This window comes from Ambystoma mexicanum, chromosome 3q (assembly GCF_040938575.1).
Source record: "Ambystoma mexicanum isolate Mex_15411 chromosome 3q, UKY_AmexF1_1, whole genome shotgun sequence".
In the NCBI taxonomy this organism is placed as follows: Eukaryota; Metazoa; Chordata; class Amphibia; order Caudata; family Ambystomatidae; genus Ambystoma; species Ambystoma mexicanum.
In genome coordinates this window covers 877,359,114-877,386,350 of record NC_090926.1, presented here as the reverse complement: position 1 = coordinate 877,386,350, position 27,237 = coordinate 877,359,114, and the positions used below count along the sequence as shown (strand labels likewise).

The 27,237-nt window shown below is 45.6% G+C and overlaps 1 protein-coding gene across 4 annotated transcripts in view; it reads left to right on the top strand.

Moving 5' to 3' along the window:
- The window catches only part of PECAM1 (platelet and endothelial cell adhesion molecule 1), a 1,005,718-nt gene that overhangs the window by 395,510 nt on the left and 582,971 nt on the right, over positions 1-27,237 (top strand). For all 4 annotated transcript variants that reach the window (XM_069654996.1, XM_069654995.1, XM_069654997.1 and 1 more), the window contains exon 7: positions 3,046-3,333. In XM_069654996.1, the coding sequence (XP_069511097.1) occupies positions 3,046-3,333 (288 nt within the window). The remainder of the gene's footprint in view (positions 1-3,045; positions 3,334-27,237) is intronic.

Here is a 27,237-nt window from a genome sequence, read left to right as displayed (position 1 = left end):
CTTACTTGAATCTAAGAACCACAGAAATCCGTCTACTCAGCACCACTAACGACCAGGAAATAGAGAAAACTGTGACTGTTGTTATATGAATGCTATGTCTAGCAAATGCAAATAGCAGTTTGAAAGATTTAATGTTGGTATGAACCAATAATTGTTTATTGAACTACTATATTAGTGCCTTGAAAAACCCAAGGAAGGGTAAATCATACGCACGTGCCTCGTAGCGGAGTTATGTTGGCCCCACCTGAAAATTAGGCTCAAAACTGAAAAGTAGAAGAGAATTTGCCAAAAAATCTAAAAATTGTAACCAAATATACTTAAGGAAGTGAATAAACCACAAAAAGTGTTACTAACTAACAAGTGTATAATTGAATCATTGGAAAAGCAAACCTGTGAGTAGTGAATATAACAAAATGCACAGGCTTAGGTATGAACTCAAAAAATGCACTTACTGATCCCTGGACTGGTCATTCGATACCATTTCCTATGTAGCCATGCAGCCATTGATGTCCACAATTATTGGAACAATCAAGAACTATAAAATCGTGTAGAGCGCACTAACTAATCTAATTCACTCAAACCTAATACTATACCATTCCTAAATCTGTCTGCATTGGGACATTATCGAGTCCCATGGCTGCCGGCATGGGTACGACTGATTCACTTAACTGCCCTGCCATGTCTCTCCGGGGGCTTAGGTATCATACCGGACCTTTGTTTCTCCCAGTACAGAAATTTCAGAAACACCTGTAGGTGTTGGTCAGATGCAAATGACTGCTGGTTCACAGCCTATATCCCCCACTGTGCTACCTGTAAGGCAGAGCTTTTCAGAGACATACATAGGTAAGAATCAAAAACAAGACACATAATCAGTGGAAACAAAGCCTATTACAGCTCCCGTAGTAGGAAAGAGAAGAGTGTGAAATAGGAAGCGGGGTCGCAACCCGAGTTGTACATTTAGGGTTTCAAGTCACAAAGTATGGCTTAAGACAAGACGATCATAGGGCTCTCATCCAAAATATTTTCTTCACACTGCTACAGTACACTTTCTTCCTAGTCCCTAATCTGTACTACACTACCCTGACCAGTACAGCAGTCTTATTTCTTCTAATATCTGTAGGGAGCATGGATGTGCTGCTTTTACACTGCGATGGCCGACCGCTTTTACTTTTCCCATTATTCAGTTAAGCAGTCCTATAGGCAGGGTACTTTTAAACCTGTATTCCCAGAAATTCACAACAGATTTCAAGTTTCAGGTTTGGTTTCCAGATTTCAAAGGCAAAGCATTGACCCCAAACAGTTTCAGACAACATAATACACGATTCATTGACACAATTACCTGTGTTCACCAACACGCGATTTTTCAGTCAGCTCTTTCTTCCGCACCTGCTCTGCCTGTCCTCCTTTAGTCTCCAGGCTCCCCGGGCAGATCTCCCCTCCACCAAAATCATCTCTCCTGGGCCCACTGGGATCAATGGGAAATGTGCCCGATAGCTCTTGGCCGCAGAGCAATGAGAATCAGATGTCTTACGGCACCAATCTTGTTGAGGAAAATTACGACGCCCAACTCTGGTAGATTGGTAAACACTTTATTAGTAAAAAAGCAATAGCAGAACAGACCCAACAGCAACACGAGACCCAAATTCAGATGAAGCTCCCTTCCCTTAGTACCTCATTCTCTTATACACAACAGAACCCATGCTTTCCAGTGTAAGGGGTGGTCCCAAAAGGTCAAGGTTGCATACTGAATTCATCCTGATAGCGGAGAACAGAGCCTCATTATATCAGCTTTGACACCAGCTGCTCTCTTTCATGAAAGTCAGTGTTATAATTCAGTTAGTCAAGGTGAATATACTCCTTAAAGACTTCCACATGCTTTGATGCAGGCGAGACTGATAGCAATATGACGACTTCCACTCACTAGTGCCACTTTTCTTAAGAAAGCGAGAGCTAAAAACATGTTTGCATATACCAGAAGGAAAACACGTAAGAAGTGAGAGATGTGAAGGTGAGCATTCCAACAAACTATGCGAGAGGCTTTTGTTGCAAAGACATGCACAGTATAACCTACAATCATAAGCAAGAAGCAGTGTTTAAACATGGCAGGTTACGGTGCCACTTCAATATAATACTGCAGTACCGTGCAAGGACAGTACTTATCATTTTCATTTCCTAATTTTCCTCCATAATATCTATAATATATTTTTTTACATTTTCACACATGTAAAAATGTTCACAAAACACTTATTTTTTCCAGAAATATATTGTGCTGATATGTTATTTTCCTTAAACGTACAATTGAGGTGTGAAACAAGTGTTGGCTCTGCAACTCTAATTTATTTGAACTGCAATAAATCGTCTTATTATCAAACAACACTGTATTAAGGATTCTTAATTTTCTGTCACCTGTGAAATTGTTGCATTTAGTCTCCCATTACTAAAGGCACACATTTCAAAGGACACTGCCACACCAACAATGTGAGTTATTTACCCAGGCACAGTGGTGTAATTAGTTAGTACACTTCATCCTAGCTTCCACACCTAACTCTGAGGCAAGGCATAATTTTGGCTGTTACCCCTAGCCAATCTCATCTATTATTACATCACTTAGACATGGTAGAATAGCTCAACACATGCAGTAAGGAAACATTTGGACATTTTCTACTAGTATTGTAACTTGGATACACTTTTTTCTACCATGATTCACATTTTATCACACATCTTACTACCTCTATACAACTTACAGATTACATACACCGCACCTATTTATATGCAAAAACATTATTGTTATACTATATTTAAACTGAGGTGCATAGCACCTTTTTCCTCGCATATTGCTTAAGAGAATCAAATGTGTCAATAAAGCACAAACTTTCACCATATTTTAATTTCTCAAATTCCACTTCACTGACCAAATGTCACCTCCCCCTTCGACACTCTGTACGAATTTTACTGGCATGCGTGTATTCTTATTTTGCTTTTGTGCTAAATGAGGGATATTATATGCCAATTTGGTTCAATAACTGAGTTTCATTTTATTTTCAGCTGCAGTTTCAAGACCAGTCCTCACACATGACAAGAAGGTATCAGAGGTGACAGTTGGACAGAATTTCAGACTAATGTGCAAGTCATCTAGTGGAACACCCCCCATTCAGTATGCCTTTTTTCGGGGAAGCGAAAAGCTGGGCACGATTAATGTCACTGGCAATGCGTCTGCTGTGCTCCAGGTCGTTGCAGCTTTATCTCAGAACTTTGGACCATACAGGTGTGAAGCTAAGAACAAGAACATCGCTCCCTGGAAAATGAGCAATCTACTGAACATCTCTGTAATAGGTAAGATCTGATTTAGCCTTTTAGATATTTAATCTGGCAACAGAAATGTGATTTATGCAATAAAACAGACAAAGCTGTAGTTAGATATTTTGATGACCCATCGTACAGTTAGAATTGAGTAATCTTTAATGCCTAGATCTCTGCTCCACAGTTCATACAATAAACAGCCTGCCTAATACAGTAATATATCAATGAATCGGAAAGCTTTAGTAATTTGCATATATATTTAGGTGATCATGCCTTTCAGTGGCTGGCAGTACTGGGTGTTAATGATCCCCAAGCGGAGTGAAGGCTTTTAACAAGGATAACTGTGCTATGTTATTGTGGTGCGGAATGTCACAGAAGGCTTTGTGATGCACCCATGGGTAGAGATATGATTAGCAATATCATGGGGGAGCAGGGAGGGATAAGGCAGCCTGCAGAGCAGATGCGCCCACTGGCCATTACACACCCCGTGACTGGGTGCTTTTGGGTGCCTGTGTCAACCCTGTGTGCGCACCCGACCATAGGTGGGGGACGTCATGGGACTGGTTAAGGTTAACACAAAGCGCTGACCTTCGGCCCAGGTTGCCTGGCAGTGTGAATTCCTGCGTCTGAGAAGGCACTTAGGCAATTCCTGCTAACTTGTGCTGTGGGCCGAAGTTTCTTGCTGCCATTATTTGTCTATAGTATCCCATCTTGAGTGTACCTGATGTCTGCTCCTCCTGAGACGGGCCATTCCCGGACCTCAGATGCAGACAAGAAACACAAAAATCAGTCCAGACATTTCTCAATACCTGTGCGTAATTTCGGGTGTGGTAGGATACAAGTCATGTGAAAGTCACAGTGGACATGGCCCACATGGATGTTGAGCTTTCCCCAAGAAGCAGGCGCCTGATGATTCAGGAAGGGGAGCCTTATGCTCGAAGCATAAAGGAAGGATGCAACCAGATGTAACTGGAGCACCTAGATTCCTCACTAAGCTGTACACTTTACAGAACTTTGAGACAGAATATCCAGGCACAATTAAAAACTACTTTCCCTTACTGCATTTTTCAGGTCCCACTCTGGTTGTATCTGAGGGTGCATCCCTGTAAATCTGAGGGACAGAAAAGTGGAAACTATTCTGAAGCAAACATATGCTAACATATTTCTACCTAAGCCACTTACGTCAGGCCGAGCCTATTGAATGATTTTTCAGCTGCATGGATGGCGGTGGGAGGTGGTACTGATTGTTTGGAGAGACAGGACCAGCTGTTTTCAGACATTGACTGTGATACTTTTAGGTCAGCCGCCTTGTCATTAGTTGCAACAGTACTGGCACAATGTTACCTTTCATTCTCAAAGCTGGATGCAGCCCTGAAAACACTGCTTTTAGGTTTTTCGGGTAGAGTGTTTGCTCTTCAGTCTACTCTCTGTTCGAAGGCTCATAGGTGGCTGCAGGTCCATGTGGAATTTGCAGCATGTCTGTCATCAGTGCCATGGTCCACCTTCGGCCAAACATGTGCTATCTTCTGAAATAGGATCCATAGTGGGTTCATTACAAGACACAGGTCCCGATCTCGGCATTGTTGCACAGAACGTAGCACAGTCCCTGCAATGGTGAATGAAGGAAGTGAATGTGTTTGCAAAATGTTTTAACCAACCTCCGTACCCAGGAGAAATAACAACACGTGCCAGTCTGCCTGGTTGGGGTACTGCACTATGATATGATATAATAATGTATTTATATTGCGCTCATACACAAGTGTTTCAGAGCTTACCTGTGTCACTAGTACACAGGACTCTGCAAGCTCGGTGTTCTACTGAAGATGCTTTCAACTCCTCCAACTGGGGGGAGTTGGCAGCTGTAGGGAATGCTCTTATGGGGTTTGCTACTCTGCTTTTCCGAAAGAGTGCGTATTTGCACTATCCATATAGTTGTAATATTTTGGGTGGAAATCCATCTCAACTCCTTGACTGCATCCTTTATCCCAGGGGTGGACAGGCAAGATTGTTCCCTATTTGCAGGAATTCACTCTGGGGCGCCAACTGTTACTCCAGTTCCTCCAGCTTTATAGTCACTTTATAGTCACTTGCTGCACCCAAGGATGGACTTGATGGCATCGGAGGTCAACTCTCAGTTGTCAAGGGTCTGCTCCCTCCTCTGGGAGCCTGCTGTTTGGTAGTGGGGTTCTCTATTTCCTGGCCAATTAAACCCTCTTCCTGTGATTCCTCAGATCCCTCAGGGCCTTTCTAAGATGCTGAGAGAAGAGGCTCAGGTTCTGTTGGTGATTCCTCCGTGGAAGAGGAAATGATGGGTTCCTCTTGTTCTGCAACTTGGTTTTCTTGGTCTCCTATGCTTTGGCCCAGCTTGCCACAGAGCACTCTCAGAAAGTAGCATCTGTCAGTTTGGAAACTGAATTGGAAGGGTTAATTGTGAAGGGCATTTTGCCAGAAGGAACTGGTCTCTTATAAGGGGCCTTTAAGCTGTTCGTGGTTATGGTTTATGACAGACATCGGGCCTCTTTCTCTGGTGTGAGCATTGTTTCCTCTCTCTCCTTTCCTGCGACACATACAAAATTCTTGATTTTTTACAAGGTGGGTTCTCCTTGGGCTTACCTGTGTCACCCTTGAAAGCCCATCTTGCTACAGTTAGGGTGGAGAGAGAACCTTGGGGTGGGTATTGCTTTTGTATAGTCCAATGCCTTCAGACTGTTTCATTTTCAGTTGAAGGACTGTCTTACAGTGCACCCTAGTTTTTGACCTTAGATCTTGCTGTGGCGCTTGACGCCTTTCAGGGGGCTCCCTTTGACCCTCTGTATAATTACAACCTGGACGAGCACCCCATCCTGAGTGGGAATCCAGCAGGATCTTCACCCCGCGCCCTTCCTGGGCTCCACCCTGCACTTTTCCGTGCATATTATACTATTTCTGCCTGTTTTCAGCCTCCGGTCCGCACGCGCCGACATTTCAGAAAAACAAAATGTCGGGCGCGATGCGGCATGAAAATGAGGCTCTGCCTCGTTGCCTAACAACGTGTGTTTGTAGTCCAATTTAAACAAACACTTCCACCAACAGGCGGACAAGCCGGCGGCCACGTTAAGGCCACTATAAGGCCAAGTAGCCCTGTTTGCCCCTGTTCGCCGCTGACTGACGCAAGGCGCCTCTTTTTATCCGAACTTTACCCCAAGGACATGCATCTATCACAGGTATCTACCTGATGTAAGTACAACAGTAACCTTGTAACATAACCTACTATTGTTACCCACTACTCGCTCTCATAATATTGCAGCTAGCCTCCTCCTATTCTGCCCAAACAGCGTTCTGACTATCTATGCTTTCTACCTGTGCTTGCTGATCCATTGCTCACGTAATCTATATTAACTGCTCATTGTTTCAAACTAAACTCATCTACCTATTGTCCCTCCTAAGTCCCCTGAATTTGCCTACTGCCTTTGGCATATCCCTCGGTGGCTCCCTATCTGACTGCTGCACTCAGCCCTCATGCTGCCCACCATTTGTTTGCTGCATTTAGCGTGCCCACCATTTGTTTGCTGCATCTAGCCTGACCACCATTTGATTGTTGCACCTAGCCGTATGTTGTCCACCATTTGATTGCTGCATTTAGCCTTATGCTGCCTACCTTTTGATTGTTGCACCTAGCGTTATGCTGCCCACCATTTGATTGCTGCATTTAGCCATATGCTGCCTACCTTTTGATTGTTGCACCTAGCCTTATGCTGCCCACCATTTGATTGTTGCATTTAGCCTTATGTTGTCCACTTTATGATTGTTGTATTTAGCCTTATGTTGTCCACCATGTGATTGCTGCATTTAGCTTTATGCTGCCCACCATTTGATTGTTGCATTTAGCCTTATGTTGTCCACTTTTTGATTGTTGCACCTAGCCTTATGCTGCCCACCATTTGATTGTTGCATTTAGCCTTATGCTGCCTACCATTTGATTGTTGCACCTAGCCTTATGCTGCCCACCATTTGATTGTTGCATTTAGCAGTATGCTGTAGCTTGACCTGCCTAGTTCCCTCTCTGCTTAACTTGCCTCAAACACTATGTACTCCCATCTGTCAACCCGAGTCTATTTGGCCGTAATCATTAACCTGACAGTTCTACTTATTACCACTGTTCATATCACCATGCCCTCTGTACTGCCCCCAGAGAACGTAGGAGCCCCCTCTATGCAACCTATTCTTAAATCCCCATGCAACACAGCACAGAGAAATCTCAGACTCCGTGCACGATTACCCAAAATATTCGAACCCCTTAATAAATATAATATCAACCTAGATCACCTTCGAGTTAAAATACTTCCCCCAATGGATGCCACCCCACTTCCCAGCACCAACCCGCGCTCTAAAAGAAACAAGACCACCGCTAACCCACATGCCACCCCTAACTCACGCCTAATGCCACAGTCAAAACCTGACATCAAAAGCAAGGCGCATTAATAAATGCTAGATCCTTAGTCGCCCATGCTACAGGCACAGCAGAGACCATCTTGGAAAAGGACCTTGACTTCATCGCCATCACGGAATCCTGGCTCCACGAGGCAGCAGGCCCAGCACTAACGCTAGCAGTCCGAGACAATTATACCATCCTTAGAGTTGACAGACCTGATTCACGAGTTGGAGGATTAGTGATTATCGCCCAAACTAGTCTCTCTATGAGAATTACCGCCATACCTAACCTAAAATCATGTGAGTCAATATCCATCAAACTGCCTACCGCCAATTCCCAAACGCTAAATATCCATCTCCTTTACAGACCCCCAGGCCCGATCAGCACCTTTAATGAAGACATTACTACTATTATCTCAGAGAAGCTAAAAAACTCCTCACAAACCCTAGTGCTAGGAGTTTTTAACCTAGGGTATGATGATATTAATGATCACCAGGCTACCTCCATAGCTAACATCCTGACAGAATTAGGCTTCACTCAGAAAGTGAACACTTCCACCCATACCAAAGGGAGAACTCTCGATTGGATTGCAAGTCACAATTGCAACCTCTCCATCACATCTATCTCCCCCCAAATATGGACTGACCATCACCTAATCTCCTTTACTCTCAATACTAAAAGACCTACTGCACCAATACTGCCTCCCGCCATACCCACTTTAACTAGAAACAAGAAAAATATCACAGCTGACAACATCTTACCCTATATCCTACCCAATCTCAACTCCCTACCAGGCCATACAGACCTAAGCTTACTAGTGGAAGAATATAATAATGCTATGACTACCACTCTTGACAGCACTGCTACGCTAATATTTAGGAAGAGCAAACCCAAAAAGCATCTCAACTCTTGGTTTACACCCCACCTAAAAAAAACAAGATTACAGAAAAGAAAATGTGAAATGGCATGGAATCTACATTCCACTATAGAAACTAAAACCAATCTAATAAGTATTTCAACGCAATACAAAAAGGATATCATCATGGCCAAACAAGAAATGTATAACAACAGGATTACATAAGCTAACTCTAGCATGAAGGAGCTCTTCTCTATTCTAAAAGAATTGGAAACCCCACTTGCAGTACAGGATGACTCTATTAAAGATAAAACCTGGTGTACTGACATCCAGTTAGCACTAACTAACAAAGTTGCCAATCTCCAAAACAAAATAGCTCTAAAGAAAGCTTTACTATCAGCTCAAACTCAAACTTCCCTGAACAAAACACCGAAGTCTAAACCCAAAGAACATACTCAATTTAACCTCTCTAAGGTCTCAGTTATTGAGGTAGAGAAAATGATTCTTGCGCTTAAACTATCCAATTGCAAAGGTGACCAATGCCCAGCACAACTGATCAAGGACGCTGCTAGAGATCTAGCCCCTTTCATCACCAAACTTATCAATGCCTCCTTCACTACTGGCACCATCCCGCGCAATCTAAAGGAATCCTGGGTACTGTACTGCCTCTTCTAAAAAAACAAACACTGGACCCCAACATACCCACCAACTGCAGGCCCATCACCACGGTGCCATTTCTACTAAAAATCTTAGATAAGGTAGCATACACCCAAATTCAAAACTTCCTTGAGGTGAACCTACTCTTAGGCGCTCGCCAGTCTGGTTTCCGACCACAACATGGCGCAGAGACAGCCCTTATCGATTTAAAGGCCCAAATAGATTCACTAAGAGAGGAAGGAAAATTAGCACTTCTCCTCCTATTAGACCTTTCAGCTGCCTTTGACTTGGTGGACCATAAAGTCCTGTGTAGTCACCTGGACTCAGTGGCCCACTTATCAAAGGAAGCTATAGTCTTGATACAGTCTTTCCTTAGCGACAGGACTATGAGGGTCTTCTCTCCATCGGCCGCAGCAGACTCGATACCTATTACTTGTGGAGTGCCCCAGGGATCATGCGTCTCGCCAACACTCTAAAATATCTTCACCAAGCCACTCTTTGACGATCTGGACAATCTGGGTATCACTTATACCAACTACGCAGACGATACCCTGATTCTCCTACCACTTACTGGGGATTATAGGGAAGATCTGGCTATGGTGAACAGAGTCTATAGCATCGTTCAGGCATGGATGGCCAACCATGGCCTGTGTCTGAACGATGACAAAACAGAGCTCATCATCCTGGGCACCGCAGCTCGCATTTCAAAACTCAACCTTAATTACTCGGCATTCATTATTGATGGGAATACTATCAAGGTCGCCAGAGAAGTAAAAACCTTAGGTTTTTACCTCGACTCAACCTTATCCCTTACCAAGCAGGTAAATTCACTGGCTTCCTCTACGGCTTACACATGTAAATTAATACGAGCCGGAAAACAATTCCTGCCAGTTGATAGTTGCTTAATCCTCTCTACAGCCCTCATCCTATGAAAACTTGATTATTGTAATGCTCTCTACATAGGAGCAAACAAACAAACCATCAACAGAATACAAGTGCTCCAAAATAATGTTCTTAGGGCTGCTTTAAGCATCCCTAGAAGAGTACACATCTCTGAAATAAGAAGGAAACACAAATGGCTCTCCACCCAAGAAAAAAATAATCTCAAATCGGCTTCCCTCATTCACAATTGCTTAATAACAAAGCCCCTGCTATATAACAGAACGATTTATCAGAAAAAACTCCATCAGACCGCCAAGAATAGCCAACTCCAACTGTCTTCAAGTGCCAAGATTTAAACTGTCCACCATTGGAGGGTCCAGTTTCCCAGTTAGGGCAGCACAATTGTGGAACTCCTTACCACACACACTCAGATCCGACCAAACGTTTATCAAATTCAGAAATAACACAATTAAATGGCTCATAGAGAAAGATATGTAACCCACACTACCCTACTGCACTAACCTAGCCCTTGCCTGCATGTAATGTATTTTGATATAGATTTGCTAATATATAAATGTCTGTTACTTATGACATGTTGTCTACATATGCACGTCGCTATACATGTACTATGCTGTTTTACCCTTATCCTGTAACGCAGAGGAAATTAGTTTTTACGTTTGCTCTGTAACATCTGTAACTAAGCTGTAAGTTCTCTTTTCACCTGCGCCCTGATACCTCTGGGTCCAGTGCGCACAATAAATAAACAAACAAACAACTAAGGGATATATCGTGCTCCATGCTGTATGTCGAGTTTCCAATCTCCGGGTTGGTCCCCAAACCTTTTTCCTTCTTTTAGGCCCAGGGCTGACTCAGTCTTCCATGCATGTCAGAAACTGGTTCTTCCCTCCTTTTTGATACTGATGGTATGTATCTACACCCTATGGATTTAGAGCGGAAAGCCAACATATACATCAAAAAGTTTGTAGACTTTCCTCCTGCAAATCTTTGTTGCCACCCTTTGGTTCAGGTCACAAAGAGAATACGCCTTCGGTGGTGTATATATACATGCTGTTGGGGAAGACGAAAGTATCACTTTGGTCTATGAGCTGAAGGGTGCCCCATTGCCCCGGAGTATTCAGGGTAGATCCACTGGAGGAGTGACCATTCTTTGTCAGAAGTAAAAGGGTAAAAGTAAAATCCATGAAAGAGATTGACCAGGCTGCCCTTCACTATAATTTTCTAATCAGAGAAATAGCTGGTTGCCGGTGTTCCTTTTGTACAGCTATTAAGAATTGTTGGATAACTTCAAGCTGCATTAAATAAACATCCGGTTTTGGTTGTGCAGTTCACTTGGTGCCTGTGAGATTTTAGTTTAGTCTTCTGCTTGGTGCATTCTCATTGGTATCCGCCTGGGATGAGGAAGAGTGGGGGTGAAGATAATGCCCTGATTACTGACTGGTAATCTTCATTGCTCCATGTGCAAGTCTTCCGCATCCCAGTAGTCTTTCCCACTCCCCGCTGGCATTTTGACTGAACTGAGATTCAGGCTTGATATGTGCAGGACGAGCTTAATGTCGGTAGGGACTTTATAGTCCCAACCAAAAGGACCAGGTATAAATGGATAAACAAGGGAAGAAACACTTGGTTGTGGAAGTTTCTTCCCGGGGCCAGCTGCCTTCATTGGTATCATACTGGGACAAGGGAAGCTTAGGCTTGGTCTAATGAAGATTATCGGAAAGTAGCCAGGGCATTAGCACCCGTGACAAGCTGATGTTAGCACAAGCTGATGTCAGCTAATGGCTTATTTTTAAATGTTAGAAGAAACACTAGCTCATTAGCGTTCTCTCTGAAAGAAAAAGAAGCTCACTCCAAGCTAGCCACCAGGGGCACTGCAAAAGGAATTGAAAAAACACCCCTTTCCCATTTCCAAGGCAAATGAAAAAAGTGAAACATAAATGATCCATAGGACTAAAGTAATTGAATGAACTAATGGTGAGGCAAGATGGGTCGTTGAATAAGATAAATGAGAAGGTTGTGTGAGTCGCAGTACAGAGGCCAGAGTACAGGCATTGCGTGATGGAGCATGCTGCTGCTGCAGTGCCTGCATCAGCAGGAAGGGACATAATGTGGGCTTTCACCGTGGGATAAAGCCTAGGTTCATTGCTTACTGATTGGCTATTGCACTGTACTTGGTGAGTTTTTTAGCATCCTTGTATGTTGCTATGCCACTGAGGCAATGTGGCTTGTTCTCAAAATAGTGTTCTTAGGGCCTCTTTACAAGTTTGGCGGTAACTTTGCCGGTGCTACCGGTGGGTTGCCGCCAGACTTGCAAGATTTACCGACACCTGACTTGCCGGTAACACTGGGGAATTACAACCCCAGCGTTTCCGGGAAGTCAGGCGCCGGTATATTGTAAATCACCATTCCCATTGAGTCCAATAGGACTCAATGGGAATGGGACCACAGAAGCACCGGCTCGTTAATAACGGTTCCGGTGCTTCTGTGAAACTCTGTGGGTGGGTGCCATTCTGCCCGTCAGATCTGCCCCTGACCCTGGGGGACGGGACGGCACCCGCCCGCAGAATCGTAATGTAGCGGTCCGGTAACAACGGTGCCGGTAGGCTTACCAGCACCGTTGTTACCAGGACCGACACAGTCATAATGAGGCCCTTTTCCTACTCAAAAGTGAACACTTGTTACTCAATTATAAATGTAACTGCTCTCATAGTAGTACTGATCAATCCAAAAATGCAAATTATTGGACCACAGCTTCCAGTCTTTTTATTATTATTTTTATGATTATGGTATTTATTCAGCGCAGACCTAGCTTTGAGAAGCAATAAAGCACTTTGCAGAAGTATACAATATAGATACACAACAGAGCACTTTACAGATTTATACAACAGTACAAATGTATAACGGAAAGCTTTTCAGAGGTAACAACAGTACAGATATTCAGCGGGGGTAGGATACAGAGGGTCACAGAGGAAGGGTACAGCTGTACAAGGTGGCGGGGAAGAGAGGGGAGGATGGCTTCTAGCGAGTCAGATGGCTCAGGGGGCGATGTGATGGCCAGTTGTTGAAGAGGTGGGTCTTGAGTTCCTTTCTGAATTGTAGGAGCGTTGGGGTGATTTTGATGCTGACAGGGAGAATGTTGGGGGTGTAGGCAGAGAAGGCTTGTTTTCTGGTCCTTTCCTTTTTGCAGCAGTAGATTTCAAGTCCGTACGTGGCCTGGCTTCTGGTGGTGCACTGTTCCCAGTGATGCTGAGTGTCCCCGCGAGGTAGCTGTGTGACTTGAGGGCAGCTGCCTTATAAATGATGCAGCAAGACTCGAATGTGATTCATGCGTGAAGTGGGAGCCAGTCAAGGTCGAGGAGGGCCGGGTTGATGTGTTTGGATCTGTGTAGACCCTTTAGGAGGCGTGTAGCAGCATGTAGGACACTTCTCAGATGCACGTGGGAGTCAGAGGGGAGGCCTTTGGGGAGGTGGAATATGACCAGTGCTTGAAAGGTGGATCTAAAGCTGTCCAGAGGGAGGAAGGGCTTGACCTTCCATAGGAGGCAGAGCTGATACCAAGCTGTCTGTTTTCTTAGCTACATGTGTTTGTCGATGTGGAACCCGAGGGACTTGGCGCAGGAGATGAGCTTGGGTGTGAAGCACTCAGGGATCAATGTTGATAGCCAGGTTATATATCTGGGTGTTCAATGTTGTTTGTGAGGGGTAGGAATTCGGTCTTGGAGGGGTTGAGATTCAAGTATACACTGGACATCCAAGACTGGATCAGCGAGAGGCAGGTTTTGAGCCTGTGGATGCTTTGATGGAGTCGATCTTCAGATATAGGTGTTTGTCATCACTGTATTGGTGGATGTGGATGTTTTATGTTGCTAGGAGAGTTTCCAGCGGCTACATGTATATATTGAAGATCACTATGGCGAGCATGGCAGTCTGCAGGACTTCACTTGTGACGGTAGCACTGGCAATCTAGAGGAGTCCATCTCAACAAACTGCTCACGGTTGGCGAGGAAGGACGTGTACCAGCGTAGGACAAGGTCGCTGATCCCCATGCAGCGATGTGTGACCTCACCTTTTTACCAAATCCTTTTTACTCCAATACAGGCATTGTGTGCTATAGCCCCATGCTCTGTGGCCTTCTACTTGGCTAAAAAGCTTTGACTGTCTATAGTGCTTGGAACCAGCCAACAAGTGAACAAATGGTTATGCCAGACAACAAATCTCTGATGACCGTCCCTCCTTTAATTTTGAGTATTTGTTACACAATTCCTGCTAGGTGTGAATCGGACAACACTGCAATCTTTCTTTCATGGGTGTGCTCTGAATTTGGCTAACCATTAGATACTTGTTAACTTTATGGTTCCAATATGTTTGATCACATTTTGCAAATGCATAAAAAACTAAACAAACTAAGCATTAGTCCACTTCTGTAATGCCACAAACGAGCTACAAAACGACAGAATCAAAGCATAAGTTCTAGTGCTTCCATGAATTAATTTTGGGTTGGCTCATTGAGTTTCCCTAAACTGGAAGGGTATGCTCAGATGTGGGTCCGAAGGTCTCTGAACAGAAATGTAGGTTGCCCTTCACGGAATTGTCTCTTTCTGTAATGGCACATATTGATATTTGCATGGACTCAAACGTTCACATCCACCACTTTTTGACTTTGTTTCTGAGGAAAATATTGGTTTGTTATCCTAAACAAATTTACCAATAAAATGTTACTACAGTTGACCATAGTGGCATCTATTTCAGTGAATGGTCTCACTCACATCTCTAGTCATTGGAGTGAACATCTCCACAGATGGGTCCAATTTTCCAAAGGAAACAGCCTATATCACCATGCAACCACTCCAATGCCTGGCCTTTTAATGCAGATTCTGCTACAATAGAAAACAAAACATTATCTGGAAATATCACCTGGGAGTTGTACTGCCAGCCTGCTTATGGGACAGTCGAAATTAGTGCATGCTGTATTCTCTAGCAATACCGCAGACAGTAACAACGTCTATATGTGAACTCTGATTTGTATTTGCACCCCAGAGTCAATATAGCAATGAATAATGTGTATGGGAGATTCAAATGAGGTGTAAAAGTGGGCATCTCACCCTCTGCTATGCAATGCAGAAAGGGCTCAAAACTGCGACTGTGTGTGCTACGTGGCAAAGCATCAACCTTGGTGACAGCAGCTTATCTTGACTCTGAGGGACGCCGCCTGTATCTAGCTGGTTCACCAGCTTGGAGGCACAGACACATCGATTCATAACCCTCCTCTTGCCCTCAGGAGGATCTGGAGCGCACACTGACTCGCCGACGATAACGAGGGAGATGGGCATCCCTCGGCAGGGAGGAGTCAAACAAGAGGCGCTGCACTTGAGTACTTGGCCGGAACATGCATGCGCTAGCCGCCTCCCCACAGCACATGGACCAAGGTGAGCGGCTCATTGGCCCGGAGGGTGGGTGAGAGGCACAGTGACCGCCGGCACAGCTGATCACTTGCACCTGCAGAGAGGAGGAGGAGAGGCGCAAGAGCTCCTCAGGTTGGCCGTTGTGTAGGGTCTGGACCGGGGGTCCTGATGCCCATATCTAGAGTACCAGCGGCATGCTTCTTCCACATTGGAGGAGCACTCCCACCCTGAGGTCGGACTGCAGGCCTGGAGAGGAGCAGGAGAGGCACGAGGCTCCGACAGTGGTGGCCTGAGCGAGAGGGGCTTTGAACACACCGGAGGAATGGATACTCCCTAAAGTCATACAGTGGGCCCGGTGAGGAAGGGGGGAGGCATGCAACATCAACACATAAGACACATCACGGGTGGGAGAGTACCGGTGACTGGTGCCCTACAGACAGAGGAGATGCGTTTTTGCTCTGAGGCTGGACTGCGGGCCTAGGGAAGAAACAGAGAGACATGTGGCAGCAGCATAAGAGACACAACAATGGTGGTTCAGTGATAGGGCTCCCACATGATTACTAGAGATGGATATGGATCCCGGGTCCAAGACTTAACTCGGGATTCGACCGAGGAGGATACAATAGCCCTGTGCAATACAGGGAGCCGTAGATCCTGTCATTTGCCTTATCAATGGACTCACGGGAGGCAGCCGGGTCCGCCCTCCGCCTTCCCACTGAGATCGGCCCTCTTCACCTGCCGTCCCTTGGCCTAGGCTCCAGGGTCATCTATTGCTTTGTGAGTCCCCCTCCATGCGCTTCCACATCTGGAACTGATTGCAGGAGAGACTTACTGCTGAGGCTTAATCCAGACACATGCCGAGGTGTCAGAGGCACCTCTCGGTTTCGAGAGGTGCTCGCAAGAGCCCAGCAATGGACCCAGCAACACAGCACTAGAAAACACCTCATCTTCACTGTACCACTGCCATAGCCTGAACTGCAAGCCCCACTAGCACAGGGATCCTCAGCTGAGCGCCCTCCAGAAATCCCGGTCAACACCGTACTGTGATGAACACTTTTCCTCTGCTGACTCAAACGTGGCTTGAACACCCCCGGCCGGTGGACCCATCTTTCTGCCACTCGACTTTAATCAGATAGGCTCGACAGTCCCATTATCCTTGTAGCAGCTCCATTTGATATGATCTTAGCTATTATGTTGCTTGAAGTATTGGGGCCCGTCCCAACGAAAGCCCTGGTAGGAATTGTAAGGGTGTAGAAGTAAGAGATCAACACAATGGTGGCATGTTTATTGCTATAAACATTTATTAACAGAACGAGGGTTGGGGAAAACCTAACTCTACCTAATAATAGGAGGGGTTTCCCTTCCTCAAAGAATGATCTATGGAGTCTGTCAGGATGTCCAAAGAAAACAAAGGCCACCATTGTATCAAAACCTGTTTCCAGCCCTTACACTAGGAACTTAAACTAAGGTGCAAGGTGATCTTCTTTGGCCCAAAAGAATGCCTTTCGTCTGGACATGGGTTTTAAAAGTTCCTTTACAGCTCATAAAACAAAGTTAAAATGGTGCAAAACAAACTTCCAGAGGATTTGAAAATGTTTGTGCCAAAAAGGTTGCCGGGGCATCACAAGGCCAAGAGAATGGGCCACATTACGCGTTTGCCGGTCCGGACACAACGGTACCGGTAAGCTTGCTGGTACCGGCAGACTACGAGTTCTGCGAGCGGGTGCCTTTCAGCCCGCCAGGTCTGACGTGGCAGGCATAATGGCACCTGCTCGTAGACCTTGATGATGCACCGATACTGTTTCACACAGTGCTGGTGCATCCATCCTCCCCATTCCCATTGAGTCCAATGGGACTTGATGGAAATGGGGATTTTCTTTTTTCCGGCACCTGGCCAGAGGGACTGGTGGAAAATTCATGACTCTGGTGGCAGCCGTGCTGGTATTTACCGGCACGGCTACCGCTAACCTCATAATGACCCCCAATGTCTCCCTTCTCTTGGATTTCCAAAATGTTCCTAAACACGAGAGGGAATGAGACCATTCCCTCTAATTTCTCTTCAGCTTCTTCAAAGTGCCAAGAGAGTCTCTCCCTTCTCTTGGTTTGGTATACTGTTCACAACTACCAGAGGGTGGTGATTCTTTTCCCCTGGCTTCTCTTCAGCTTCTTCAAAGAGTCAATAGAGTGTCTCCCTTCTTTTGGCTTGGTATAATGTTCACAAACACCAGGGCGGATGCTTCCCTTCCCCTGGGTCCAGCTTCTCTCATAATCAGCATGGTTTACTAACCCGACAGGTACTGCGACTATGAAGATGTCCAATGATTTAATCCTCATATGGGTGTGAGTCCCAGAATCACCTTTCTGATTTATTTTCTGCTTTCTGCCATACTGGTATACTCCACTGCCAAGTATCATAGGCCGGTTTTGAATATGTTAAAGTTTTCTCGCCTAAATCAGCCAGGAGGCCAAGAGGCCCTCCACGCGTTCTCAGTACAAGAGTAAGTGGACCAGGTTTTGCCACTCGGCTTGGAACAAGGGGTGAACCCTCTCACCTCCTCCCTGGACGACATGCTGGCCTTTTCTGCACCTCGTGCTCATTCCGGCATGCAGGTCGAGACCTGTCGCACCTATTTGGCAGCTATTGGGGGCCTACAGGAATTACCCAGAGCACATTTTTTCAGCTGCCAACCCAGTGGTTAAGGCTCACCTCAAGGGATTGTCCAGGCGTTTTCCTCTGGTACATAGGCTGCATCCGGTCTGGAACTTCAACGTGGTGCTTGCAGGTTTACAGCATAAACCTTTCGAGCTGATGGCCCTGGTTGGCATCAGGCTGGTGAGGCTCAAGGCAGTACTGTTAGTAGCGCTCACGTCTGCACGCAGTTTCAACGAGCTGCAGGCTTTGTGGTCGTGTGAGCCCTTCACCACCGTCCACAATAACAAGGCCATCTTGCACACTCATCCAAACCTTTTGCCCAAGGTGGTCTCTCTGTTCTATTTGAACCAGGAAATCTGCCTGCTGGTTTTCTTTCTAAACCCGCAGTCGGAGGATGAAAGGGCGTTGCATTCCTTAGATTTGAGGAGAGTGCTCAAGTTCTATCTCTCCTGGATGAGATCTTTCCGGAAGTCTGAGGCGTTGTTCGTCACCTTCAGGGGCTGGGCTTCCAAAGCTTCCATTGCCAGTTGGATGGTCCAGGCCATTTCGGAAGGTGTACGTGGTCATGGATAAGACTGTTCTGGCGGGGATTGATTCTCACGCGGTCAGGGCCAAGGCTAGGGCATCGCCTTTCAGAGACGCATTTCCTTGGAAGTCATTTGCAAGGCGGCTAGGTGGGCCACTCCATCTGCATTCTGTAAGCCCTATTCCCCGGATACCAGTTCCAGACGAAATGCAGAGTTCAATCAGGTGGCTCTGAAGAACCTTTTAGCTTCTTCTTAAGCTTCAGGCAAGTTGTTACAGCTCCACCTAATTGTCTTGTTTGGTGGAATCACCCGCAAGGATGGAGGAAAGGGGACGGGACATATGAGTATTTAAAGTTACTCACTGTAGTGACTGGAGTATCCATATCATAGTCCTTAGTCCCCTTTCCTCCATACATCCCACCCACCTTCCCCCGCTAGTATGCCTCGGCTACAATTATCAGTATAGCCAGGTATTCAAGTGTCCGATATGTAAAAAGGGGACCGAGGTGTGGGTTCTCAGGGGTGTTGGAAAAAAGAGAGACCTAGGCTAATTAGCCTTCGGTGTGGGCCGCACACCCTTAATACCCACTTCGGGTTAAACAGTTATCGTGTATCTTTATATTGATTTTGAGCAAACTGTAACTTGTTTCAAATTCCTTTATTCATCCAAAAATTATATACATTGTTGTTTCAAAAAATCATAGTAATTGGTTCAACGCCACCAATTAGGCTAGTGCTGAAGCTGGGGCAAACAATAACCCTATGGCTAATGCATTTCGGAACAATTCCTTCTAAAGAGCCGGGTTATATATGCATTACTACTACTGTAGTAATATATCGTGCCAATACATTTCAATTGACATAATACCATTCAATAATCCATTCCCAATACCAAAAGATAATACAAGATCTTAATTCAAAAGCATCAATCAGGAAAACAATGATACAAATAGACAGGGTGCCCACAGGTAAAAACAAACATTGACACACAGAAAAAGGAAAAGAAAAAGAAAGTATAATAAGTTTGCTTGCTTTTAATTTTCACCATAATTAAACAGCTTCTAGACCTGTGGCGGTCAGCAATGTGCTATTTCTTGTGCACCATTCACATGCATGAGAAGTTGTTTGATAAGCTCCAGATATTCAGGGTGACACCATTTATTAGAGTGATATCGTGGTCATTAACGTTTCAACAGTTATTTGTTATTGTGCCCTCTTTCTATTGCAATGTGTTATGTTACTGTGCTTAGGTGCTCGCATATAAGTGCTGAATGTAATTTCTAAATAATGAATGTTGGTGCCGTCACTCATAATATTTCGGTGCACTGCATTCATTTAGTGCTGGTCACTAACCTGTCTGCTGTAACAATCCCAGTATGGGTGTGAAAGTATCCTCAGTTCGCTTTGTTGTGGTGTTCTGTAAAAGATCGAGTGCCACGCGTTAAGAACAGTCCTCACGTTCTCTAATATATAGATTTGGCTAGTCTATTTGGCAGATAGTTCATGTGTATTAAGATGCCATATCATCTTACCTTTGGTCTGTTGATAGTATGTTAAACCACATACTGCTGCTTTCAACTCGAACTGCGGACTGAGACCGCAATTCGTTGTGTTGCTAAGGCAACGTTTGGGTACCAATATGACCACACGCGTTCTCACGCGTCGGCCATGTTGGTGTGGGAAATTCTTATATAGCAGTTGCCTACGTTACGGAAAAGCTTCTAGGCTTGGTGTAATTGATGGCTGTAAAGCGTATTAAGAGGGAGGGTGGGAAAATGCTAAACGCGCTCATGCGTGAATACACTCACTGATATGGTATGATGTGTTGGGTGCACAAACACGTTGCATGCATAACTGGTGTATTATACTATCTGGGTTGCTAATACATAAGACTAGAAATATTGATCTAGAAGGTAATGCTGTATGCTAGTGTAAGTGGATGTAGCTTCTGTTTATATCGAAACTACATATAAGGAAAGTGTCCCTGAGAATATGTGCTCATGTGTAATAATCACTGATAATCAAGCTAAAACAGTGTTTAGCATAGCATTAGATCTAAGCCTGGTTATTATGCAAGTCTCCAATGGTGGAGTGGTGTTCAAATATTCTGCGTGATTATGTCTAATGTTGCACTTTAAACAGAGGTAGGTAACAACTAACAGTTGGACTAAGGCAATATCGTGCCTGGAGATAATGTGTCATCAGGTAAAATAGTGCGCTAATCATTAATGAATTTACGCTAGAACCTAGTTCTTATGCAATTCACCTGTGACATAGCAAACTGTTGTGTTTAAAGTCTCTACGTTAAGGTGTGTCCTGTCAGACATTCTGGCATAGGACCAGAAAACAATAGTTAGCATAATTAAGGTACTTCCATGGAGGATATTAAAGCTTTCACATTCTCACAGCCTGGTGTTATTGGCATACATGGAGTGACATGGTGAATATGAAAAGAGCAATGTTATTATAAGAAGCAGTTAAGATCGAGTTCTTCATTTGTTCCTCGTGGGGACAATGCTTCCAATCGATCAATCCAATAAGCTTCCTTTTGTTGTCTTCTTTTTTCGAGTCTGTGTGTGAGCCGTGTGTCTCGAGAGTTTCTAGGACTTGGAACTTAACCTGTGAAATGTTATGTTTCTTCTCATTAAAATGTTTTGCAACTGCTGAGTTTGCATTGCTGTTGCGTATGCATGATTTGTGCTCATTCATGCAAATTCTCAATTTGCGACCTGTTTCACCCACGTAATATAGTCCACATGGACAACGTATGCAGTAGATTCAGTTTTCTGTGTTGCAAGTCGCATAGCATTTTACTGTTATCTTCTCTCCAGTATATGGATGTAAAACTACTCCACCTTTTATAATGTTACTGCAGTTACTGTAATTTAAGCAGGGGTAAGTACCCACTTTCTTGGGTTTGCTTCTTCTTGTTTTGTTATCCCTGGTGTTCACGAGCAGATCCCTTAGGTTGCTTGATCTTTGATACGCAAACGTGGGAATATCAGAGAATAAATCTTTAGTTCTCTCATCACTTTTGAGTATTGACCAGTGTTTATTGATGCATCTTTTGATCTGCATGCTTTGTGAAGAAAATTTTGAAACGTATACTAGTGCAGGAGCTCGTTGTTTGTTTTTTGGAATGAGAATGCTGGTTCTCGTTTTGGTAGATAATTTGTCTCTTGCTGCTTGCAAATTTACATCTGGGTACCCTCGTTCTTCTAGCTTTCTGCTCAATTTCTCTAGTTCTTGTTCACATTCTCTCTGGTCCCTAATGATTCTTTTCAAATGCAACATTTGTCCAGGGGTGTTGCCACGCCTGGGCCGTGCCCCTATGCACTGTACACATTTTAAAAGGGTAGTTCTTTTGTTGCTGACAAAGGTTCTGGTACCATCCCCATGTTGGGGGACGCCCACAAGGATGGAGGAAAGGAGACTAAGGATTATGAGTACTCTGGTCACTGCAGTGAATAACTTTAATTTTGTATCCATTATGTGTCATGGTTATCAGTTTTCTAAATTTAATTTGAAAAATCTGTCTTCCATTGAAATACTTATTACTAACTTTTGAATTCCTGGGTTTGTGGTTTATTCCCTGTGCTGCCTTTATAATAATACATTAAGACTACGAGCTGCTGAACGTATTTGTGAAATCAGACGGGGCGATGACAAATATGCAGCAGTTCTTCCTTTTTCCCAGTTTCATGCTGGCAAACCTGAGTTTCTTTAATGGGTTGGACTGAGCATGGTATTTCATAACATAACACCTAATAACATCAGATACAGCAATAGGGTGTTTGAGAAACCAAAGGGTGTCTCACCGACTAGTCCCTTGGGATCTGTCATCCAAGGGGCCGAGACACGGCCATCGCTGTTGGATCCAGACCCCAGGGTGTACCAGTGCGGTAGGATCACCTGGATGGGGGTCCGTGGGGAGTGGGGCACCTAGAGGAAAGACACAGTATACCTACACCCATTTCCGTGTAGAACACCCTCATTCTATATATAATCTCGGAATCTTCCGCCCCCCCCCTTTCCTACACACACTCTGCTGCACATACAAAGCGCTTCAGAGAAAGACAGACTCACACACAACCAGTCTGACATGTCCCAATATCAGGGTCAGGCAGAGTCAGGCACTTAATCTTGATGACTCGCACCTGAATCCTGTTCCCTTTCCCTACTGGGATAAAAGGCGGATCATGAGAGCACCTTTGAGGCAAGGCTAGAAAGGCGAGCAGAACCAGCAAAGTGGCAGGAGAACAGATCCTGTGAAATTGGAGCGTCTATGGAAGCAGGGCAGAAGGGTCCAAGAGGCAAGAGAAGACCCATGGTCCGGCCTGATGCAGAGTGAAGGTCGCGCAGACCTTTCAAAGGAAACCTCCCCACTAATGCACAAGGTGAAGGTGGGCCCTCCTTCGGGCGAATGACGGAGTTGGTCGGAGGCGAGCCGTGCTGTGCCGATAGTCTTGGCTGCAAGGAAACGCTGGACGAATGGTATCGAGTGCTACTGGTGAGTGAACTATGAGACCAGCTGGCGTTACTGAGTGAAAGATACCAAAGGGTTTGATGAGTCTTGCAGGGTTTCATGAGGGAAGCCTGCAACATTGCAAATGTGTTTAAGACTGAAATATCCTAAGAATAACAGAGTGGTCCAGTAATAGAATATTACCTTCTTGAAAGATTCTGCATCCAGAGTGAAACTGTTAGATTGAAAGTAAGATAATTGGAAAGACTGCGAATACCAGAAGGCCTTAGAAGAGGCCAACCAAAGTAAAAGAAAGTCAAAGTGGTCATACGAAGGTGCAAGCAAAATCCTCGTACAATCGAAGTCTTTGACAAGTGGGAAACAAAGTGAACATTTGTAAAGTAAAGTGAACTATTTTGTAAAGGCAAGTGTGAAACCGACAGAGGATACCAAGAAAGCTAAGGGGAGTGAATCCTGCATTGTGATAAAGTTGCAAAGGTAATTGTGAAAGCCAACGGAAGGATGCCAAGAGAGCTAAGGGGAGCAAATCCCTCATTGTGATAAGGTTGCAAAGGCAAGTGTGAACCCAACGAAGGGATGCCAAGAAAGCTAAGGGAAGCGAATCATGCACTGTAATAAAGTTTCAAGGGAAGTGTGAATCCGACAGAGGGATGCCCAGAGAAAACAAAAGGGAGCTAATCCCACATTGTGATAAAGTTCTGAGGGCAAATGTGATCCAGACAGAGGGATACCACACCAAATATCGGTTAAAAAAGACATTAAGACCTTCGGAGTGTTATAAGCTAGTAGAATTGATGAAGTTAACGAACTGTGATTCGAAAGCAATAATGAACCCGACAGAGCGATGCCAAGTGAAATAAGGGAAAGAGAATCCTGCATTTTGTTAAAGTGACTGAACAGGAAGCCGGAGAAGAGGAAAAACTTGTATGATGAAAGCTTGGGAAAGTCTTGTGATGCCAAGCAAAAGACATTGGGCCTCATTACAAGGTTGGCGGTCCAGTAATAATGGTACCGTTAAGGGAATATCGGCATCGATTACCGGACCGGTGCATTACAACCCATGTTTCCGTTGCTACTGGCATCTGCAGGGACCTGTTGTGACCGGGTAGCACCTACCCGGAATGGGGAGGGGCACGCGTCAGCCGTGCCAGTAATACTGGCATGCCGTAAGTAAGTGCACATTACAAGGTTCACAGACATGCACTTACCAGCATCCAGATGCCGATAAGAATGGTTACCATGATGCCGCAAGCACCAGCATCACAGGGCAGCCGTTAATAGCAATCTGCTGTGTTCCAAACTGCTGCAGGTGCACACAATCAGCACAGGTGGAGGCAATGGAGTCTGGCACAGCACAAAAAGGAGCACACCAACACACCACACCCCTTACAATCACAAAATGCTACCATTAGAAGTTGCAATACTGGGGCTGGAGGACATGCCTGCTCTGCTACTACTCCAGCAGGCATTGAGCCAGGGAATGCAGCAGAGGTGCATGAGGAGAAGGAGGATGAGACAGGGCCTGCACATACCACCAGGACAGGCAGTTGTATCCCACAGGCATCCACCTATACCTCGTCTAAGGGCCAGTCCATTTGACCTAACCCCTGCACAGATCCACACCCTGTACCGCCTGGACAGGGACACCATATGCACAATAGTGGACCTCATCCATTATGACCTGTTAAGCATCATCAACATCCGGACAGGCATCCACCCCTTTGCTGAAGGTTGTGTCTGTGCTGCACTTCCTTGCCACAGGCACCTACCAGCACACTGTGGGGCAGCTGCATGGCATCTCACAACCATGTTTCTCCCTGTGCTCAACCAGGTGCACGATGCCCTCCTGAAACATGGAAAGGACCACATATATTTACCACAGACTGTGGATGAGGTGCATGATACCAAAATAGCATTTTATGCACTGGTAGGCATGCCTAACGTAGTTGGTGCCATCGACTGCACCCATGTGGAGCTGGTAGTCCGGCATGCCGAGGAGGTAGTGTACCGCAACAGGAAGCTCTACCATTCCCTGAATGTCCAGATGGTGTGCGATGCAAGGCAATTAATCACGCATTGCGGTGCAAGTTTCCCGAGATCCACACATGAGGTCATGGTGCTGTGCAACTCCACGCTTCCCTGCTACATGGCATGACGCGCTGCACAACGTACCTGGCTGCTGGGGGAGTCCAACAACAAGGCAATGAGGGGCGTTGCCGGGGGGGGCACAATCATAGGCTACCTGTCTGCTGGCTGGGGCATGAGGGGTGTTGCCGGGGGGGGGGAACACAATCATAGGCAACCTGTCTGCTGGCTGGGGCATGAGGGGTTTTTCCGGGGGGGGAACACAATCATAGGCAAACTGTCTGCTGGCTGGGGCATGAGGGGTGTTGCCGGGGGGGGGGAGAACACAAACATAGGCAACCTGTCTGCTGGCTGGGGCATGAGGGGTGTTGCCGGGGGGGGCATAATTAGGCAACCTGTCTGCTGCCTGTGACATGAGGGGTGTTGCCGGGGAGTGCGGGGGGGACACAGCAACCTGGGTGGCAAACCTTTGACCCCAATCACCTCGACAGAATGTACGACACAGCCAATGGTTGCTTATGTGGCATGCCTACACAGCTGTGCGTAAATGGAAGCAACAAACACAGCGCCCACCCCAGCACATGCGCCTTGCACAACATCGGACATGATGAACCACGGCTACCACGATGCACCACCCTGCAGGCACAATGCCTGGAATACATGAGCGGAGCAAAGTCCATCACGGGACATGCAGCCATGCCTGCGGCAAATCCAACTATCACACATGGAAATCCCTGTCACTGCACCCACCCCACAGGTACACTGCAGACCAGTATACCAGCCCAGGCATCTCTAAGGAACAACTACAATCGCAATGGTGCAAGCAAGGTGACTTATGTAATCACCAATCAGTTACCACCACTAACATATGAGTGAGTGGCGCAGGACCCATCCACAGTATCTCTGCTCCACCATGGCAGTACACACCCAGCCCCCTCTCAGTAATGTTTGCCGTCACTGGCGGACCATACCACCATTGCCATTGGTCATATGGGGGAAGGCAGTGATGGACAAGTACATGGCGACATCAAGTAGTCGTAAACATGATTACCAAACCACAGTGTATCATGAGGCACATCCGGCAAACATGTCATGATGCATTCCACATGTATAGTACGAATTTCAAATGCATCACAACCATCATTAGTGCGAGTGCCTTACCTGATGGAAAGGTCCCTTAGACGTGAATGGCACACATACCGCCCAAGCATGGGTCATCCCTAAGTGCACTTACCTGAGTCTCACTATGAGGGAATTACAAGTGCAGTAATGATGAATCTGTGGCATGTGATCATGAACACTGTACAGGCATTGCACACAAGGAATGACAACAATGTTCACAAATGTGCTTTCCATTGCTCCTGTGCAGGTGATGCCGGGTATCCCCTGACCCCCATCAGGCAACCAGTCAACCGGCATGAAGAGGACTTCAACTGTGCACATGACCGTGCACATGCACGCTCTCGTGTTAGGATTGAGCAGACTTTTGGCCTGTTGAAGGCCTGTTTCCACTGTCTCTGCTAGTTGGGCGGGTCATTCATATACAGGCCTGAGAAGGTGGGCCAGATAGTGTTGGCATTTGCCATGCTGCACAACATGTGCATCCGGCGCAACGTACCCCTGCCCCCTGACACGGACCATATTCCACTAGATGAAGAGAATGATGGTGGAGAAGAGAAGATGCATATCGACCACGGCACAATGTGAATGAAGGACGTGTAGTACGGCAAACTTTGATTGCACATTACTTTTGATGGACTGGGTTACACAAGGCACTTGGAATGGGGGACACTGTGCACTGTTAAGAAATAAATTGACACACACTCAATAAGCAATGTCCAGTCATGTGTTTTTCTCATGCACACCAGGTGTATTAAATGATTCAGAACTATGTACAGTGAACAGGGACCCATCAATGTGCAACAAACTACCAACCACCCCCCCCCCAACATCCCCTCAC